This window comes from Manis pentadactyla, chromosome 5 (assembly GCF_030020395.1).
Source record: "Manis pentadactyla isolate mManPen7 chromosome 5, mManPen7.hap1, whole genome shotgun sequence".
NCBI classification, from domain to species: Eukaryota; Metazoa; Chordata; class Mammalia; order Pholidota; family Manidae; genus Manis; species Manis pentadactyla.
Genome location: NC_080023.1, coordinates 157,913,283 through 157,933,736, shown reverse-complemented (window position 1 = coordinate 157,933,736; position 20,454 = coordinate 157,913,283). Strand labels below are relative to the sequence as shown.

At 37.7% G+C, this 20,454-nt stretch overlaps 1 protein-coding gene across 2 annotated transcripts in view; it reads left to right on the top strand.

The window, feature by feature from the left end:
* Positions 1-1,801: 1,801 nt before the first annotated feature.
* RBL1 (RB transcriptional corepressor like 1) overlaps positions 1,802-20,454 on the top strand; it is a 58,595-nt gene continuing 39,942 nt past the window's right edge. Inside the window, exons 1-9 of one of the 2 annotated variants that reach the window (XM_036902339.2) lie at positions 1,802-2,259; positions 5,437-5,570; positions 15,184-15,384; positions 15,754-15,818; positions 15,918-16,046; positions 16,158-16,318; positions 18,028-18,077; positions 18,682-18,868; positions 19,585-19,751. In XM_036902339.2, coding sequence (XP_036758234.2) covers positions 2,074-2,259; positions 5,437-5,570; positions 15,184-15,384; positions 15,754-15,818; positions 15,918-16,046; positions 16,158-16,318; positions 18,028-18,077; positions 18,682-18,868; positions 19,585-19,751 — 1,280 coding nt within the window. In that variant the 5' untranslated portion in view covers positions 1,802-2,073. The remainder of the gene's footprint in view (positions 2,260-5,436; positions 5,571-15,183; positions 15,385-15,753; positions 15,819-15,917; positions 16,047-16,157; positions 16,319-18,027; positions 18,078-18,681; positions 18,869-19,584; positions 19,752-20,454) is intronic. The other variant, XM_036902338.2, reaches the window with a different exon arrangement.

Here is a 20,454-nt window from a genome sequence, read left to right as displayed (position 1 = left end):
TCACCTCCTTTTGTTAAAACCCCCACTAACAATGTCTAGACTTTTAGTGGTGCATGTGAGGTCTTTTGCCTCCCTTTACCTGTTCTCCATTTTCATCTCTGGTGACTCCTTCCCTTACTCAAGCAACAATAGGCTTTCTGTCATTTTTCAAACACACGATGCTAAGTATGCTTGCCAACTGTGAACCAGGCACTGATTTAAACTTTGGAATACAATGAACATGAAAGAAAGGCCCCTGCTCTCATGCAACTCACAGTTTCATAGGAAGAGCCAGTGAATACACAATAATAATTTCAGATAGTGATGAGGTGTTATGAAGACACTGAAATGGGGTATTGACAGGAAGAAGTCAGCTATTTTAGATAAAGTGCTCAGAGAAAGATAAAGGGATGGTCAGAGAAGGTGATATTTAGTTGAATTTGAATGATGAGGTGACGAGGAGAAGCCGGATATGCAAAGATCTGGTGTAGAGTATTTGGGGCTGTTTGATCAGCGTGTGAAAAAGGCCTTGAGGCAAGAACTAGCTTGGCACCTTGGCATTTTCAAAGTCCTGAAACAAAGCAGTGAGGCTGGACCTTATTACATACAGTGAGGTTGGGGGGGAAAGAGGATGACAATGCCCTAGGTGAGGTGGGCCAGATCATATGGGGCTTTGCAGACTCTGGAAAGGAGTTTGGATATTATTTTATGAGCAAGAGGAATTGAAAGACTGAGTGGAGTGACTTGCTCTGGATCACTTTAGCTCTTCCAGGAATAAGCATTTTTGGTGGACAAGTTCCATGCCTTCAGGCTTATGCTCAGGCCATTAGTAGGCCTGGAATGATTGTCTTTACCAGGATGGTTCCCAGGCACCATGGGGCTGAGAAAGGGCCACCTTACTGCAGTTCCCAGCCCAGATGAAGCCTAATTTAGCAATCAAGAAGAGACGGGGACATGTTCCCTAATATCCTTGCCTCACCAACCCTTCAGTCATTCAACAGACCATTCACTGGACATGGGAGACACTGAGGAGAGTCCCACTGTCGGGCGTTGAGTTTGTTCTCCTCTGTTCTTGTCCCGCCACAACAAAGAACTGAAAGGCAGAGACACAGTAGTGAAGCAGAATGGAAGTTTTATTTGAATACACTCCAAAGGAGGAACAGGCTGAGTCAAGGTCGATAAAAGCAGTTTTATTTGATTACACTTCAAGAGAGGAGTAGGCCAGTTAAGACAGACAAAGGCAGGCTGATACCTGAGGCTGCTTTTATGGTTTTTCTTTTGACAAGGCAGAGAAATCCTTGATTGACATTTTTTGGCCTTGGGGCTTGATCTGATTGGAGAATTGAAGAGGCTGCTGTGAAATTTTTTTTATCTGGGGAAGTTTGTCATCTGGGGAGTGCCTGTGCCCTTCAAGTCACTCTCAGCCCCTGTAGCTTCATTTAATTAATCCTCTGAGTCATCTCTGGCTCTCTGGCCTCATCTGATTAATTCCCTGAGTTCTTGGTGGGCCCCACAGTCTTTTCATTCCGCTCTTATCTGTCTTCCTGCTTAACACCAGGAGCGCCCCCACCTCAAGGAGCTACTTTTTTATGTACCCGCTTACATCTCCTAACTCAGGGGGCAAGTCTCAGTCTATGTTTGACGCCATACAAACCCAGGCCCATGGGTTGGCGGACGGGGAGGTTTCTCCCTAAGACTGACGAAACCACCTCGCAACGGGCAGTCCGGTCCTGTCAGCAAAGAACCTCTGAGAAGAGCGCGGAGCCGCCGGCTTCAGGGTAGCATATGGACTACAACTCCCAGGAGACTCCGCGCTCGAGCTGCCGATCCCTCCGCTACCAATTTGCCTCGCCGACTGTGTGCACCGCTGCCCTCCAAGCACCAAGTCTAGGTTCATTCAGGATCCAAAGTCCGTTTTCTCATCCCATTTCCTGAGAGGGACGTCTGAGACCCCGGAAGGAGAAACGGACTTTTTTGAGGAGAAGCGCGGATGCAGACTATTAAAGGTCGTCGCTCTGAACTGCTGATTTTCGCGCGCTTTGGCGCGGGTGGTTGTGGGTAGCGCGCCCAGGAGTGAGAAAGGAGCTGGGGGTTATGATAGTGCCGCCCGCAGGGCCTGAGGGAATGTTCGAGGACGAGCCTCAGCCTGAGGGGGCCGCGGAGGTCGCCGCCGCAGGGGAGGCGCTGCAGGCTCTGTGTCAGGAGCTGAACCTGGACGAGGGGAGCGCGGCCGAAGCCCTAGACGACTTCACCACCATCCGGGGCAACTACAGCCTAGAGGTGAGCGGCAGCAGGTGGGGCGGCCGGGCCCGACCCTCGCCAGGGCCCGACCCTCGCCAGGCCCCGCCCCCACCCCGCCCCTGGCCCGGCCTGTGTGGTGGTGGGAGTTTCCCCACCGAAGGGGTCCCTTCCCGGCCTAGCGCTAAGTAGCTTGAAGCCGGAAGGACGAGTGAAAAGCACCCTGTTCTTTTTTTTTGAGGCGGGAAACTTAAGTCCGGAAAAGGAGCGGCTTGTCCAAGATCGCACCCCACTCGCGGGTCCCCTAGACTCCAGATCATTCTTCCCTACGCCCCGCCAAGCGCCTCAAACGTCATGGTGTTGCCCCTAAATGTATTTTAAAAATCAAGCACTGTAGTGGTAAAAGTTAAAATGAATTGTAGTGCCAAGACACCACTGCCTTAAATATGTCATCTCATTTCGTTCTCGCCACTGCCCTCTGAACGCGTGCTGTGATCCCCATTACACCGACGGGGAGGCTGAGCCCCAAAGAGGCTGAACTGCCTGCCCCAAGGCGCACGCACGGTCAGTGTGGAGCCGGACCGAGGAGGCCGCCGCCGGCCTCTCCAGCCTCCTGCGTCATCAGGCGCGGCGTGTGCCGCTCACGTCGTAGCGCAGCGCTGTGCCGCAGCCTGATCGAAGCCAATCTGTGTACAATGCTTATCTCAGCCCCGCGCGCCTCCTCTCTCGCGGGAATAATCAGATTATCCTGATGCTTCGCACAGTGGCTCTGAGTAAAATTAATGTAGGCTGACGTTATTGGCCTTTTCCCAAGCATTCTTGCATTTAGCTGTCACAGCAGCCCTGTGGACGTGGGAGGGCAGTATTGAACCTGCTCTCTGGGTAATTCTGTCAAGGCCCAGAGGACTGTGTTGCCCGGGGTCATTCTACTAATTATAGGAATCGGGAAAAGCGTAAGCCCGGTGTAGAGACAGAACTGAGATGGAATGTATTTCATCTTGCTATTTCCAGTGGTCTTACGGCTTTCGTGATCCAAGGGCACAGGACTCACACGTACGAGTGCCCCACCGACTCACCACTCAGTGAAATAATTAATTGCTGGATTCAAAGGCATAGAGTTGGGAATTTGGAGTTGAGTGTGACTATGTACGAGGGAAAGAGTAGCTAAGAGAGACTTGTACGTCTCCAGGGTGGGACTAGATAGACTGGATAAAGGTAAGTGATCTGAATCTGTGGGTGGTCAGACTGGAAAGCTGAGGGAAGAGAAAGTAAGGGAGACTATGGATTATGGCCTCGCAATGAAAACAGACTGATTTTTAAAAGCCTGAGAAAGCATTTCTGTTATCCGAGGTCCTCATTTGTCTCGAGTGCAAACTGGTCAAGGCATTAACCTAGGCACCTATTTCAGATTCTTGAATATGCCAAGCTTGTGCCCACTGTGTGCTTTCTCCATGCCATTCCCTCTGCTGGAACTTCTCCCTCTCACCCCTCTCCCCACTCCCTACTCCAAGCAAATTGAAGAGCTAAACCTCCAGTTAGGCAGAGTTGATCAGGTCATCTTAAATGTTTGATTTAGAAAGCACAGGTGTGTGAATTAAGATTTTGTGAGTGTTATAATCTATCCAGAGTGTTTTATTTCCCTGTTCTTTTTTGTTTGTTTTGGTGAAAGGCTCCTGGGAGTAGGCATTTTCATGTATCTGCTGTTCCTAAAAACCTCTCGCCTTGCCACAGTCCCTACCCCTCCCTAGTATACCTGACAAGCTCCTGTTTACACTTGCCCTAGCCCTCCCACTTACATTTTGGTGACTTAACCACTTACCAATTTGAAGTCTTTCTCTGAATCCTTCCCTGACCTCCAGTCAAAATCAGTTACTCACTGTATTTTGTTCTCCCACAACACTTTGTTTTCAGTTCTTCTTACATCATGTATCTCACCACTTGCAGATAATAGTATTTGTTCCTCTTCTTCGCTCTACACTTGGAGTTCCATGAGGTCAGAAACCATCTTTGTATTTCTAAGGCCTTAGCAACAAGGAATTAAAATAAATAATGTAGGTGTCTTCTTTTTTTTAAGTAAAATATCAAAACAATCATTCCAGTACTTAAGTTTTCTCTGTCTTAGTGGAGTCTTTATCTAATAGCCTGTATCCAAAGGCTCTGGAATATTTGGTTGCAATTCCCAAACAATTTGTTAATCAAGACTTCTAAAAATATTCAGATTTACCTGCTTCATTCAATGACTTGAGCAAGTAAGACTGCTCACTACTTTAGGATAGGAACACTGGGTAGCTTTATTGGTGGCCTGTTATTTCTTCCCACCCCTTTTAGATTATTGCAAAAAATCTTTAATCAATCTTTTTATCCTCGGGTCTGGTCTTGAGGATCTGCAGAACAGAGTATTGAAACAGTCGTATGTTGTGCTATGAGATCTGCTTAATTCTTAATCCTTAAATTTCAATTATAGTTCAGGAATGAAGTCATAAAGTGAGTCTAGCTTGGAGATTTCTCAAATCTAAAACAGAGAATTAAGTGTTGAATTCCCAAATGTCACCTTTTTTGTAGCATTGTAAATTGAGATATCTGCTAAAATAGAGAGCCATATATATATTTTAAAGATTGAGGTTAATAATTCCCCAAATTTGTTCTTCACAAAAATAACAGTCTTTTATCTTGTGCAAAATAGGCATTCATTTTTTAATGTCTCCCTTGCCATCTTTCTACTCTATTCTTTCTGTTCTCTGCCAAACTGATTAAAAAAAGAAACATAAAAACTAAGATGGTTGAAAGGAACTAAAGCATTATCAAGGCCATGACTGGTGTTTTAAAATCAAGAACATTAATACTGAGAAATAAGAGAACTCTTTCAATAAAAGATGGTTGAAAGGAACTAAAGCATTATCAAGGCCATGGCTGGTGTTTTAAAATCAAGAACATTAAACTGAGAAATAAGAGAACTCTTTCAATAATATTAGATTTGGGGTGTAGGTGAGACATCTGTTTTGGATTAGTACTGGTTTAACATGTTACACAAGACTGAGAGGAGTCTTGCCCATTACTGTAGCCAAATAAGCTTTGTGACCTTGGGTACATGTCTAAAGAATTCTGGCCTGTTACACACAGTGAAAATTAGACCAGATAATTCTAAGATCTCTTATGGTTCTAGAATTCAAGCATTTTAACATGCTATATCCATTTTGCTGTTTGTCTTTTGCGTGTCAGGGAGAAGTTCTACACTGGTTGGCATGTTCATTATATGTTGCATGCCGCAGAAGCATTATTCCTACAGTTGGAAAGGGTATCATGGAAGGAAATTGTGTTTCACTTACCAGAATACTGCGTTCAGCCAAATTAAGGTAAAGTACTTAGATTTTTTAATTAATTAATTTTTATATGTGTGTATTTATTGTAGGCTTTAGTTTTGTGGTTACCAAAGGTTCAAGGACAGCTTCTTTACTGTATAATAGTCTGTCTTAAATTGCTATTTCAAACACGTACTCTAAAGGTATTTTTTTTTCCTTCTTCCTCCTCCACATTTTTCATATTAGATGTCATAATCTGCACTTTTTGTGTATCCCTTGACTGATTTTGTATATAGTTGATTTTGCTTCCTTTGTTTTAATTTCATACTTGGTCTACTGCCTTTACTTTGGTTTATTTTCACTGGTGAAAGCTATTTAGCCTTAGGGTTGTTTCCATCTACAGCAATTCCGTAACATCTGTGAGACTGGCTTAGTTGTGATTCCTTCAACTTTTGTTTATCTGGAAATTGTTTAATCCCTGCTTCAAATTTAAATGATAATCTTGCACGGTAGAGGATTCTTGGTTAGAGATCCTTCTGTTTCAGTACATTAAATATATCATGCCATTCCCTTCTGGCCTTTAGAGTTTCTGTTGAGAAGTCTACTTTTTGATGAAATTTCCTTTATAAGTAATCTTTTTTGTCTCTCTGGCTGCTTGCAACAAACTCTCCTATTCTTGATCTTTGCCATTTTAATTATTATATGTCTTGGTGTTGTCTTCCTGGGGTTCCTTTTGTTAGGGGATCTCTGTGCTTCCATGACCTGAGTGTCTATTTCTTACCCCAAATTGGGGAAGTTTTCAGCAATTATTTCCTTAAAGAGACTTTCTCTCCCTTCATCTTTCTCTTCTCCTTCTGGTACCCCTATTATGTGAATATGTTTTGTTAGATTGGTCATATAGCTCTCTTATTCTTTCATTCCCAGAGATCCTTTCTTCTGTTTCTCAACTTTGTTTTCCTGTTCTAATTTCTGTTCCATTTACCATCTCCTCTATATGATTTAGTCTACTTTAAAATCCCTCCACTGTATGTTTCATTTCAGATACTGTATTCTTCAGCTCTAAGTGTTTTTTTCAGGTTAAGTCCTCCCTGAGATCTTGAATACTTTTCTGTAAATCCAAGAGCATGTTTATGACTTTTATTTTGAAATCTTTATCAAGAAGTTTGGTGATCTGTTTCATTTAGCCCTGTTTCTGGGGTTCTGTCTTGTAGTTTTGTTTGGATCAAATTCCTCTGCCTGCTCATTTTTCAGGGATTCTGTGTTTCTTCCTTTGTTTTAGCTGTCTCTGCTATGCTTTCTGGTCTAAAGTGTAATAGCTTTGTGAAGAAGGTGTGCTATGGTGCCCAGAAGCTCAAGATTCTTTACTCTCTGTGCCTGGTTCTATTTTGCGGGGACCCAAGTTGTTGGTGTGCCGTGGGTGGGGTGCCTTTCTGTTTGGCCTCTGTAGTGGTCTAAAGTCTGGGTGGGCAGTTGCTTGAGCTGCTGCCTTTGTGATTAGTTCAGAAATCTATGTTGAGCTCACTGTGGGTGAGGCTACCCTCTACCTGGCCAACAGCAATGGTGGGGCAGCAGAGTTAATGGGGTGGGCAGACAGATGTGTCCCGGCTGGACATGCAGCACCGGGTTTGGACACCCACAAGGAGGAAGGAGCTCTTGGGGCTGGCTCCTGCAGGCACCTCTCTGGTTGGGCTGAAATGGAGACAAGCAAGCTGGCAGAGTCTCCCTCTGCCTGCCAGGCAGCAAAGTCTGATGCTGCCACTGGGCCAGGTGGGTTCTCTGTTGGCAGTGCACTTAGGGAGTAGCCTTGGGCTACATTGCCCGCAAGAGGAATGGAGCTTCTGGGGCTCCTGAGAGTTCCCAATCTGTCGGGTCAAGAAAGGGCTGAGAGGTATCCTCCACCTGTCCTTTCTCCTGAGGAGAGAGTTCCATCCAAGCCTCATCTCCTCTGGTACCACTTTCACTGCTGGCAAGTCTTTCAAATTGCCGCTTCTGCTTTGGGTCTCAGGACTGGCAGAGAGTGCCTGCCCTCCACTCTGGCTGGAGTCTCAGCCTCCCAGAGTGCTCTGCCTGCCCCTGGTGTCCAGCCCCAATAATCACCAGAAGCCAGTGCATGTGGACTCATGCCCCTGGAGCCAATCTCCAGGGCCAGAAATGCAGCATTCCTGGCTCCTACCCCCTCCCCGGTCCATTCCTCTTTCTCCTGCCTGTAGGCTGGGGTGTAGGGAGGGCTTGGGTCCCACTTATCTTGGCTTTGCTGCCTAACTCTTTTCTGTGTGGTCCTCTATTCTTCCTCAGGTGTAGGGGGTCTGTTCTGCAGTCTTAGGTTGTTTTCAGGCCTAGTTGCATTTGCTGTATTTTCCTCTTTTAGGTGTTTTTGGGAGGAGGTTTCCGTCTTGCCTTCCAAGTCCACCATCTTTAATCCATTCTGGGCTACTCAGTAAATACTTTGATTTTTTAAACATTGTTTTATAAGTCCTACACTTAAATTAAAGTCTTAATTTCTCTTTATTTTAAATCATTTAACTCATTCCATTCTGTTTGTTATCATATAGGTGCCCTTTCCCAATTCTCACATTCTTCCACAGCCTTTCTTCCTCAAATTCTGACTACCGCCAGAGGCCTGTGCACTAAATCTTTATCTGTAATGTTTTCACTAGTTTTTAAAAATTTGGGAATAATTTCAAGCTTTTAGAAAAGTTGCAAATATAAGAAAAGTACAAAATACTCATATATACCTTTGACTCAGATTCACCTATTACAGACATTTTACCCCATTTGCTTTGTCATTTGATCTTCCTCTCCTTAAATGTTTTCCACAACCATATCAGAGTAAGTAGCATACATTATAGGCCTTTACCCCTAAATGCTTTAGTATGTATGTCCTTAAATAACAATAGTACAGTTACGAACTTTAGCAAAGTTAGCTCTAATAGAGTAAATTTATGTAATTTATCATCTCTATTCTAGTATTATTAGTTGATCCAATTATTTTTTGATCCAATTATTTTTTATAGCTCTTTTTCACGTACAGTCTCCAGTCTAAGATCAGATACTATATTCACTTATCATGTCTCTATAATTTCCTTCAGTTAGGAATATTTCCACAGCCTTTGTCTTATATGATGACATTTCTGAAGCATAACTACCCCACTCTCCTTTTTAATAGATTGATTCTCATTTTGGATTTGTCTCATGTTTCCTTATGATTAGATGCAGATTATATACATTCCCATATGAAAACTACATAAGCGATTATCCTCAGTATATCATATCGTAGGCACATGATGTCCGTTTGCCTCTCATTGATGATGTTAATTTTGATCATCTGCTCAAGATGTTGTCCTCTTTTTCTACTGTTTGGTTAATGTTTTTTCCCTTGAAGCTACTAAGCAATCAGTGGGTCTTAGCTATAGCTTTTACTTACTCTGGTATCACCATATGGTTCTTTTTGCCAGACACAAAAGAAATGGAGTGATCCAGATTTGGATAGGCGTCAATATTTGCTGTTTCTGTTTTTTTACCCATGACAAAAACTATTTGAGGTTGTTGTCTCTTTGTTATTCTGGGTTTCCAGCATAGAAAAGAAACAAACTGTAAAGCCCTTTCCAGGGAGGGCAATTAGGTTTCAGTCCATGTTAAATAAAAAAATTTTTTTCTAGAGTAATTTTGATTCCTGTAAATGGAAAAAGAATAAAGTCAAGATAATTATTAAAACCTTAATAAGTATCAATTTTTGTCATTGATGATAAAAATTAATGAAAATACAGTTAATATTGATGGAGTTCAAGTAATTTTTTTCATTGAGCGCAAAACCTTGTCCACTGTAGTATAAAATAGTCTGATTTTTTTTCTATCTATGTTTCTCATTAACCATAAAAATTTTTTTAATCTTTGTAATAATTTGTTGGGGAAACTGAACAAAAAAAGAACACCTTAAAATTTAGAGCAATACAAGCACATGATAAAAACTGCAAATAATGAAGAGTCATGGTGATGGTAAAATGGTAAATTTTGTTATACTTTTATCACAATTTTTAAAGAGGTTTAAAAATTTCATATAATACAGACATGTTGAAGAAGGAATCTCTTCCTTTTTTCACAACCCAGAATTAACCACTGTTAACAATTTACTGTTAACAAGTTGATAAAATTTGTTTTTCAGACTTTTGGTTGTTTTTTTAAAGTATAAATGAGATCATAATATTTACATTGTTCTGCAGTTGCTTTTCTTTATATTCTGGAAATCCTTTCATATCTACCTCATTCTTTTTCTTTTTTTTTAATGATTCTCAGATTTTAAGATATAAGGATGTTTCATAAAATTTAGCCAGCCCCTTATTGATGGACATTTAGGTTGTGTCCAGTCATTTGTGATTATAGACAAGTGAATGTCATTGTGAATATGCATTTCATGTAAACTCCTAAAAAGTGTAGTGATGGGTCGAAAGATACGTTTTTTAAGTGTAGATTGTAAGAAAAATTCGAGTGTCAGATTCTTAATTGCTAAAAGAGTAGTAGACCAGTATTATCAGGTCCATTCAGACAAATTTTTTAAAATTGCAAGTGATCTTGTTTTGTGTTGATTTATGATAATTTGAGTTGTTCTCAAAATTTCAACTTAAAATGTAATTTTAAATGATTATGTAGATCTTTATGCACATGAGAAAATACCCATCAAATGTTGTTAATAAATTGTACTGCAAATATTATATAAGTATATGTGATATATAAGTATATAATCTATAAGTATAGATTATAGATATACATGTAAAACTAAAAGATTTTTATTGAGTGCTAGGCACTCACTATGTGCTAAGGATTTACAGGCCTTTATTCATTTAATCCTCCCAGTTAATCCCATGAAATGGATCTAGTTTTACAGATAAGGTAACCCAGTCACAAAAAAGGTTAAATTACTTCCCAGTAAGTGACAGAGGCTCCCAAGTCCATGATGTATTAAACATGTAGCTTAACAAAATATTAGTATGGATTTTAAACTGTATTAATATTCAGCTTCAGTTTGCACAAAAGAAACTTTTCAACTTAAAAAAGTTTCATGTAAAAATTAATTTTGCTATTGTATTAAAAAGTAGTACGTTTTGGGTGATTTGAATTTTTAATTCATTTTAATAAGGAAGTTGTCTTCATCTCACTGTTTTAAGTATTGAGAAGTAATTTTTCCATATTTTCTCTCAAGCTTTTCAGTAACTTGGGATTCAAATCAAGATGACTTTTACTCATACATCATTTTCATATTTGAACAGAACCTGAATGAAAATTCAGTTCATGAAGAATAGTTTTTTATACATTTTAATTGAAACATTGATAATACTTATTTTTTACAAAGTAACTTTCTTTTTTATCTTTTGAGTGCCATTAAAATTTAGTAGACATATGCCCCATATTCACCATCCCTACTCAGTATTTGTTTTGGTGTGTGTATGAAGGGGTAAAATGTACATAACATAAAATTTACCATTTTAACTAATTTTAAGCGTACAATTCAGTGGTATTAAATAGATTCACATTGTTTTGCAGCCATTAACACCAGAACCATCACCTCCAGAGCTTTTCATCTTCCCAAACTGAAATCTGTGACAAACAGCAACTTTTTTCTTCCCTTTTCTCCTTGACAACCACCTTTCTACTGTCTCTATGAATTTCATTATTCTAGGTAACTCATGTAAGTGTAATCATACAATATTTGGCCTTTTGCAACTGGCCTATTTCACGTAGCATAATGTCTTCAAGGAATAGTTTAGCATAATGTCTTCAATGAAGGACGGACACTGAATATGAATTCTTAGCATGAGAATTGTCTTCAAGACAATTTTATCAATATGTCTTCAAGATAATATTGTCAGTGTCTTCAAGAAAATGGCTGATTGAAAAGCTGGGGCAGATCAGTTTTTGCTGATGAACCTAGAACAACCTATGCCAGAAAGTAAGGAAGTGGTAAAAAATCCCCCCTAGAAATATCTTGTCCAAGGAACATAGGAGCTAGCTTGAAAAGCCTCCCATTAGTAGCCAAATCTGGGATAATTTGAGCATTAAAATGAATGGGGATAGAAACAGATTGTAACTCACTAAGTGAAATCTGGACTGATGATAAATAGAGGAGAAGAAAAAGCTCTTCCTTACATTAGAATGCCAACTGATAAATGTGGAAGAAGTGATAAAGTTGGGGAAAAAAATCACCATTTTGTAACTTCATAGTCATTGATTAAAGCAAAAATCAGCAATGGATGCTAAAACTGGTGGATAGAAGTTTGATGAGAAGCAGAATAGTTACATAATTGCAAAGTTTCTCCCTATAAGTCACTTATTAATTACTAAAGGAAAAATAGTAACTTTGAAATAGAAAACCTGGCAGATATCACCTAAATCAAGTACAGTTATCATCAACGAGACAAATAGGTATGATCTGTTAAGAAAGACAACATCACTTATGTAGTACTCTGTCAAAAATACATAGCCTACCTCTCATAATGAGACAGACCCAAAGGAGGGATATACTGCAAAGAGGCCTGCTCCCTTCCAAAATGGGGTGTCACAAAAGACAGTCTGAGCAACTGTTGCAGGTTGAAGGAAACAAAAAGAAATTAACACATAAATGCAATGTATGCTACTGGATTAGGTCTTAGATTTGGAAATTTAAAATTGCTATAAAGATCATTAATGAGACAGGGAGTCCTAAAATTAAATTTAAATATGGACTAGTAGTGTTTTATCAATGTAAAAGTTTCTGATTTTGATAATTGCATTTGGTTATGTAAGACAATAAATCTTTTCTAAAAAAATAGAAACTTAAGTATGAGTAAAGGCATGATTTCCACACTTAGATGGTTTGGAAAAAATTATATGCATATTGTATTAGGGTTTTCTGGACAAACAGAACCAGTAGAATGTGTAAATAAAAATACACACACATATATATATAAAAGAGCGTGAGCAAGTGAATGCGTACACGTGTGTGGGGTGGTAAGAGGGATTTATTTTGAGGAATTGGCTTAAGTGATTGTTGAGGTTTGGAGAGACCAAAATGTAGGGTAGGCCTGCCCGTTGTAGACCCAGGAGAGAGTTGCATTTTGAGTCCAAAGGCAGTCTGCATATTTTATTTTTAGTTGTGAGGCGGTTAGTCTTTGTTGTGTTAAGGCGTTCAGTTGAGAGGATAGGCCCACTCACACTATGGAGAGTAATCTGCCTTACGGAGTCCACTAATCTAAATGTTAATTTCATCCAAAAAAAACCCCACCTTTACAGAAACATTTAGAATGACCAAATACCTGGGTACCCATACACACCTCCTTAAACTCTACTTAATCCCCAAATAAAGACAAAAACAAGATCATATTTCCACCTAATGACACAAGTACGGGTATCCCTGGCTTTTTAAAAGTTCGTATTATGCTACTTCACTTTTATGAAAGACCTACATTAGTACCTGTATTCCCTAACCAAAAGAAATCCAAGGAGGATTTCACTTTTATGAATAAAGGTAAAGCAAAAATTGCATTCAGCATTTGTTTTGTGGCTTGCTGATAGACAGCATGCACCCCAAGCAGTAAGAGTGGCACCACCAGGCTCCTTCCTCAGGATCTCCTTCCTAAGGATCTAAGCATCAAGCCATTATACCTTTGAACTGTGTGCAAGCATCTGTGCTTTATCTCAGTTTATTTTGTGTATCTGTTAGCAAGATGTGTTCTGAAGTATCAGAAAAGCTAAGAGAGGTTATTTTTGGAGCCTGGGAATACTCAAAAATTTTTAATATAAATTAATGGCAATTGCTTCTCTGCTTTTCACCATTTTGACTTACAAAAGGTTTCATAGGAACACTATTAATTTTGAATAGTGGGGCAAATTTTTGTCCTGCATGTAATCAAAATGAACTAATCCTTTCCCCCATGGAAGATGCAAAGTCCTTGGGTGATGTTTACTCCTCTTGATATCCTGTAACTTAAATACTATTATGTAAAGTTAATAATACCTAAATAGTATGGTATAAAGTTGACTTATAGTATGACAAATGGATAAGGAAAGGATACAAAGATGTTTGATAGACACGCAAATATATAATGAAGAAAGAAATATTCATGACATAGTTCTCAGCTCTGTAACTGGTCACATGGTCGTAGTGGGTATTTATAACTACATTCTTCCACTAACCAGTCCATATTTCCTTTGTTTTGAAAGCTGTGAAGTTTACTTTGCTTCTTATTTTAGTTTAAAAAATCATAGTCATAATTTTAAGTGAAAGCGGTGCTATACGTTTTTTTGTTTTCAAACACTCTAATGCACTTTGTTATGGATTAGAACAGCCATTTTGGGGATGGCAGTAAGAATAATGTATGTATATGGGGATATACTAGTTAAAGGTCTTATTTATAAAAATACATACCAACGACCAACTTTGAAAAGAAGAAATTTACTAAAAGGATATTGGATATCTGAGAAATTAGACTTGGAAAATGGCCAGGAACAAAAATCAGCTGGCTACACAGCCAAAAAGCACATCACAGAATCCATCCAACAAGGACACAGTTTACATGGCCGGAAGTGCCATCTCTGGACGTTGCCATTGTATTGTCCCAAAGAGCTGAACATTACTATTGATTGTGCTGTAAGAATTTACTACTTCCTCGGTTCTGTGTACCACCAGTTACAGATTAAAAATCCCAAGCAGATATATCTAATCAAAGGCCTCAATTTTATGCCTTTACCCTAATTTGCAGTAAAGCTGGTCTGTCCAGTAGAAGGCAAGGCTCCAAAGTGGGAAGTTCCTCAAACAAAGGAAAGGATTTCACATGTTGGGCATCCCCACCTCCAAAACACAGTTCCTCTGTAAAGTACTGTAATTTGGCAGCCAAAATAAATATTTAGCCAAAAATGGTAGTTGTTTTTTTTTTTTGCTGCTATTGATTAAATTCTTTTAAAAAGACTCTTAGATTCTCAGAAATCAGTCAACATGTCTGTAGCTTGAATACCTATAAACAATTAGCCAATGATATATTTATTCTATCTTTTAAATAAAAATTACAAGTATCATTCTGTATATACAGTGTTAGACACTTAAATGAGCTTTAACACTAGCATTTCAGTCTAAGATCATACTAACAGGGACATAAAAAAATGTGTCCATAATTGAATTAAACCAGGAAGGTGGAGTAATAATCTGTTAAGTGATTTTCTGGTATGTGCTACCTTCTTGATTTATATTTGGTGGTGGTCCCGCATGTTAGAACACAAACACTTGAATTTTTTCCTAACCTGTAACTGGTGCTTTGTGGTCAACTTCCAGGATTCACTACTTGGGAGATTTCTGTGTTGCCTCAAACTAATTTTGTGAACTCCTCAATCTGTTGACTGACATTTACTTTGTAATTTACATGCAGGTTATTGTTTAGGTCCTATAAGGAATAAAAAGTAGGTAGGTACTGTCACTCCCTGCATAGTAGAAGACATTTTATGTAATGACCACTAATTCAAAACCTACATTTCTGTGAAAACTGAAGTAATTTTATAGCACTTAGAAGTGAGGTTTTTTGCTCTTTTGCCTTTTTTTTTCAATTTAGGCTTTTAAAAAATATTCTTAGGCATACCTGGCATGTTTCCTTTTGTATTGATTATATGGAGCCATTTTAAAGTTGCTTTTTTTCTATTTGTTTAGTTTAATACAATTTTTCAGTAAAATGAAGAAGTGGATGGACATGTCAAACCTGACACAAGAATTCCGTGAACGTATAGAAAGGCTAGAAAGAAATTTTGAAGTGTCTACTGTAATTTTCAAAAAATTTGAGCCAATTTTTTTAGATATATTTCAGAATCCATATGAAGAGCCACCAAAGTTACCACGGAGCAGGAAACAAAGGTGAGACTCTTAATCATTATATATTTGAACTAAAATTATGATATAAACTTATTAAGGGAACTTGCATTTCTAAAAGTCTACTTTTTACCAGAAGTATCCATCTACAAAAAACTTAAGCTTCTTTTTAAGTCTGTTTATAATTATCCATATCCAGAAATTCAGGATAAATATTTTATGCAAACTGAAAAGGCCTATGCAAGTCCATTTAATGAACCATAAGTGAACTAATTCACCTTTTGTGAATCAAATTTTATATGTAATTTGACTTTACTATTTCTTATTTATATTTGCTGTTTCAATTTAAATGATGAATGTGGAGTGATATTTATCAAGTTAATCCAATAAACGTATTTTTTTTTCCATTTCTAGGAGGATTCCTTGCAGTGTTAAGGATCTCTTTAATTTCTGTTGGACACTCTTTGTTTATACTAAGGGTAAGGTGACTCTTTCAGTGACTTAACATGTCTACTATGGGAACTGGTTGCTATTTGATGTGAAAGGTTTCTGGCTTTTACGTCTTTTTTCTTATAAAGGTAATTTTCGTATGATTGGAGATGATTTAGTAAACTCTTATCATTTACTTCTGTGCTGCTTGGATCTGATTTTTGCCAATGCCATTATATGCCCACATAGACGAGACTTGCTAAATCCATCATTTAAAGGTAAGGCCTTATTTGTTTTTGAAAACTGATCATCAATATTTAGAAAAAGAGTTTTAAAAGTTGACCATATTCTTTCTCTACCCTATTTCTCTTCATACACTATCAAACTAGGTTTACCATCTGATTTCCATACTACTGCCTTTAGGGCTTCCGAAGAGCCTCCCTGCATCATTGCTGTGCTGTGTGAACTGCATGACGGACTTCTAGTAGAAGCAAAAGGAATAAAGGAGCACTACTTTAAGCCATATATTTCAAAACTCTTTGACAAAAAGGTACTGTAATTAAATGTAATTAAATGACTGAGATTTTTAGAGGTTAGCAGCAGCAGCCTCAAAATAAAAAACAACGTTTTAAGCAAGTTCTCAAGATAGGACTCAGGGTCAAGATTTCCAGGTTTCAGTCTCTGATGTGATACAAAATGGCCCTATGAACTTACGTGATATGTAAAGTTGAGCTATTGAAAATTGTGGCCAAACCTATGTACTTTCAAGTAAATGCACTGTCAGAAGCAACTGTAGGAAGTTCTGATAAAGAATTATGAAGAACAGAACATCAGAGTAAGCTGCATAAAGAATTATGAAAAGCAAGAGGTCAGGGTAAGCTAATTTACTGCCACAATTTAAATAAGTGCTGACTGTCTACTAAAAGTAAGGTGATGTATAACAACTGTAGCTTCAATTCCATGTAAATAGAGCAGGAAATCCCTAACAGTTTTGGAGCCATTTATAGGCTACCTGCATGCCTTCTGGATTTTTTCTCAGTGATTTATTTAGCTACTTTTGTATTTATGAATTGGCTTGTTCTTTTGGGTCTCAGTTTCTTATTTCCCCAACATTTCACCATGTAATACAGATAAACCTTATGTTTTCTCTTCGGTAAAAGAAGGTGTGTGGACTGTGGTCCCCCTCTTTGCAGATATATATATTTTAAGATTTTTCTTTAAGCATAAAGTCTTCTCTAGCTGGGTTCTCCCTTACACAAACTTTTGTATTTAGTCTTATCTTTCCTGAAGTGTATTTTATATATATACATCATGGCTTCTTACCTGTATATTAAATATCTCCAACAAAGTAAACTTTTAAAGGAACTCAAGAATTACATATGTTGTGCCCTGCAGAAGCAACACACTAGTAGCCCTTGGTTGGTTTGTGTGGATTATCTGGTTTTTGGTTGTTGTCTTGGCATAGTCATTATAGCACTTTCAGTCCAGAAATACCCTGGTTTGAATGATGGTCCTCCTGCCTATTAGCCACAGATGTTTCTTTTGGCCTGTGTATGGTGTTCTTCATTTTTATTTTGTTGAATTTTTAATATAAGTATAAGACCTTTTATATGAAAATATTTCAAAAATCAGAAGCTATGGCAATACTGGCTTAGAATTTCTACATGAATTTCTACATGGGTAACAGTTGTTAAGCTAAATGATGGCTACCTCTTTTAGAATGAGAAGTATGCTTTGTGCTCTCTTCATTTATGTATGTTGAACTCTGTTCCCTGAAGGAATTTGAGTTTGTAAGCCCTGATGTGTAGTAATCTTAGCACACAGAAAATTTTAAAAGCAGTAGTTTCCCTCTCTTACCAGTGGGAGTACATATATCTCCCTTGAATCTTTTGCTTACCTGACACATATAATCATTTGTTAAATGTCAGTTTCCCTTCTCCATTGACCAGCTCTTAAAATTGGACAGTTTACATAAAAATCACTTGAGGAACTTACTAAAAATGCTCAGGTCAGACCTTGGTCTTGAGGTCCATCATTCTGCATTTTTAACATGTTCCCCAAAATGATTCTTAGGTCATTAAAATTTGGAAACCACTGTCATAGACTAACTTCAAAGTATTATCAAAAATTGACTTAAAAAATTTGTGTGTGTGTATTTGTAACAACTACCAATGTGAAAATTTAGATAAATTTCATGTTTTTATGTGTATGCTACTATGCTTAGTTATATGATATCACAAAATGACTTTTACTTCCCAGATTTTAAAAGGGGAATGCCTCCTGGATCTTTCCAGTTTTACTGATAATAGGTAAGTATCCAGCACTAATGGTATTTGCCATGTTATAGGCCATCAATAATTATTTTTTGTAGTTTGTTAAATTAAGTGTTACATCAAGGTAACTCCTCCAAATTCAGATTCTTTTTGTGTTAGTGACACTGAGTGGTTGTTGTCACTAAGCCTTATTGTCTGTAAGTACATTTATTTTAAGAAACCATTGACACTTAAAACAGCTCCTCCATAGAAATGCACAAATAGACCCAGTACCTTCTATATTTGAGTTTATGTTCTTCTATTAATCAAATATTGACAAATTCAGAATGTGTTTATATTTCAAAGCCACAGTTGTTTCCTCAATGATCAGATAGATTTTAATTAGGCTCAACTAGCTTTCAGATTAAGTGTATATTTTCTTTTCACTCATCTTTCAAAGTAAATTATTGTTCTGTATGTGAATGTGAAGAATGTCCATAATCAAATAGTAACCTCTGATCTGTTACATGGGCAGAGTTAATAAAAACTAGAAAGGTAACAGCATTTCCAGGTTGTGAAGTCTAAATCTATCTTCAAGTCAAGATAAATCCATTGTGTAACTTGATTGTATTCTAGCAGCTTAAAATAATTCTCTTTTCAGCAAAGCAGTGAACAAGGAGTATGAAGAATATGTTTTAACTGTTGGTGATTTTGATGAAAGGATCTTTTTGGGAGCAGATGCAGAAGAGGAAATTGGAACTCCTCGAAAGTTCACTGGTGATGCCCCATTAGGGAAATGGACAGCACAGGCTAATGTGGAGTACAACCTTCAACAACACTTTGAAAAAGTAATATAACCTAGCCTTGTCTCAGTTTTGAATGATCTTTTTCTCTGTATGTATGTTTCTACTAACAGCAGAAGCATCTTTCAAGTTAAATCTTGAGTTTCTTTTACTAATTCATATTTCCTATGAAAGCCTTAAAAGGTAATTTTTAAAACATAAAGATTTATGCTTTCTTACCATTCTTTCTTGACATCACTTTAACCACTGTTTTGTTGCTTTAAAATGTAGTTTGCTTTTCTACCTATGACAGACTATGTGCCCTCCCAAACTTCAGCCGTCTAACTCTGGAATTGATTAAGAGCCAAGGCTTAATTCTGTATATTTATGTGTAAACTGGGTTGGAGGATAAGATCTAATGGAAAAGTCACTGGTCTAGCAGGTGGAAAACCTATTTTAGTCCAAGCTATGCCATCCCCTCTGTCAGCTGAAATTTTATTTATCTGTGCCTGTTTCCTCATATGTAAAATGAAAATGTGCGTTATGTTTTAAATGTGTGTTAAAAGAGAAAATGAGGTTATAGATAGTAAGTACTTTGAAAAAAAAGTTTCTCAGATGTAAGGATGTTATTATCATAATATTACTAAAAATTTGGTGGATAACCAAAAGAGGGAGAAAATGTTATCTAAATATGAATAGAGAAGTTGGTATGTGTTCTGAATTAAACACATAATGAGAGAGAAAGAAACTTTTTAATTTCACAGATTTTTCTTTTCTGACAGAAAACATCATTTGCACCTTCTACTCCACTGACAGGACGGCGATATTTACAAGAAAAAGAAGCAGTCATTACTCCTGTTGCTTCAGCCACTCAAAGTGTGAGCCGGTTACAGAGTATTGTAGCTGGACTGAAAAATGCACCAAGTGAACAACTAATAAATATTTTTGAGTAAGTATAGCATTATTTTTTTCTAAATGTCTCTTTTAAATTAGATTTTGTATTCCATTTTTGTTTTTAGTATATGCAGAATTCTTAAGATAGTGGATATACATCAGGCAAGTTTTACTATACCTTTTCAATCACAAAGTACATTGACCTAAAATCAGAAGCACCTATTAAAAATTGTATATAAATATTATTTCATATTATTATAGACTTTCATTGTTAAATACATCTTGAAGGTTATTAGTTCAGACATTCTCCTCTTATAACTGCCCCTAAATTATGCATTATTGCTTTTCTTTTTCACATTGAGTTTAAATGGATTCAATCTAAATGTCCATGAAATGAGACTTGATTATATATTGATGGTTAGCCATAAAATGGAATTTTATGCAATTAAGAAAAAGAGGCATGTTTCTTAGTGAAGATGGTAGAATGAAGCCAAATCAGAGAACCCTCTTTCCTAATACCTAATGAAATAAGAGAGTAGTAAAAACCAGCAAACTATTTACCAGCAGTGACCAAATGAAGAGAGTGATATGATTTCATCACTAAAAATCTCCACAGCAGTGGTCAAGAAAGGAAATGGGTGATTCTGATAGACCCATCCTCAAGAATTATTACTGGGGAAAGATAGTATTTTGAGAGGCTCTTGAGAATGCTTATTAATACCCCAAATGTGGAGAGGAACAAATGGGTGAGTAGGAAG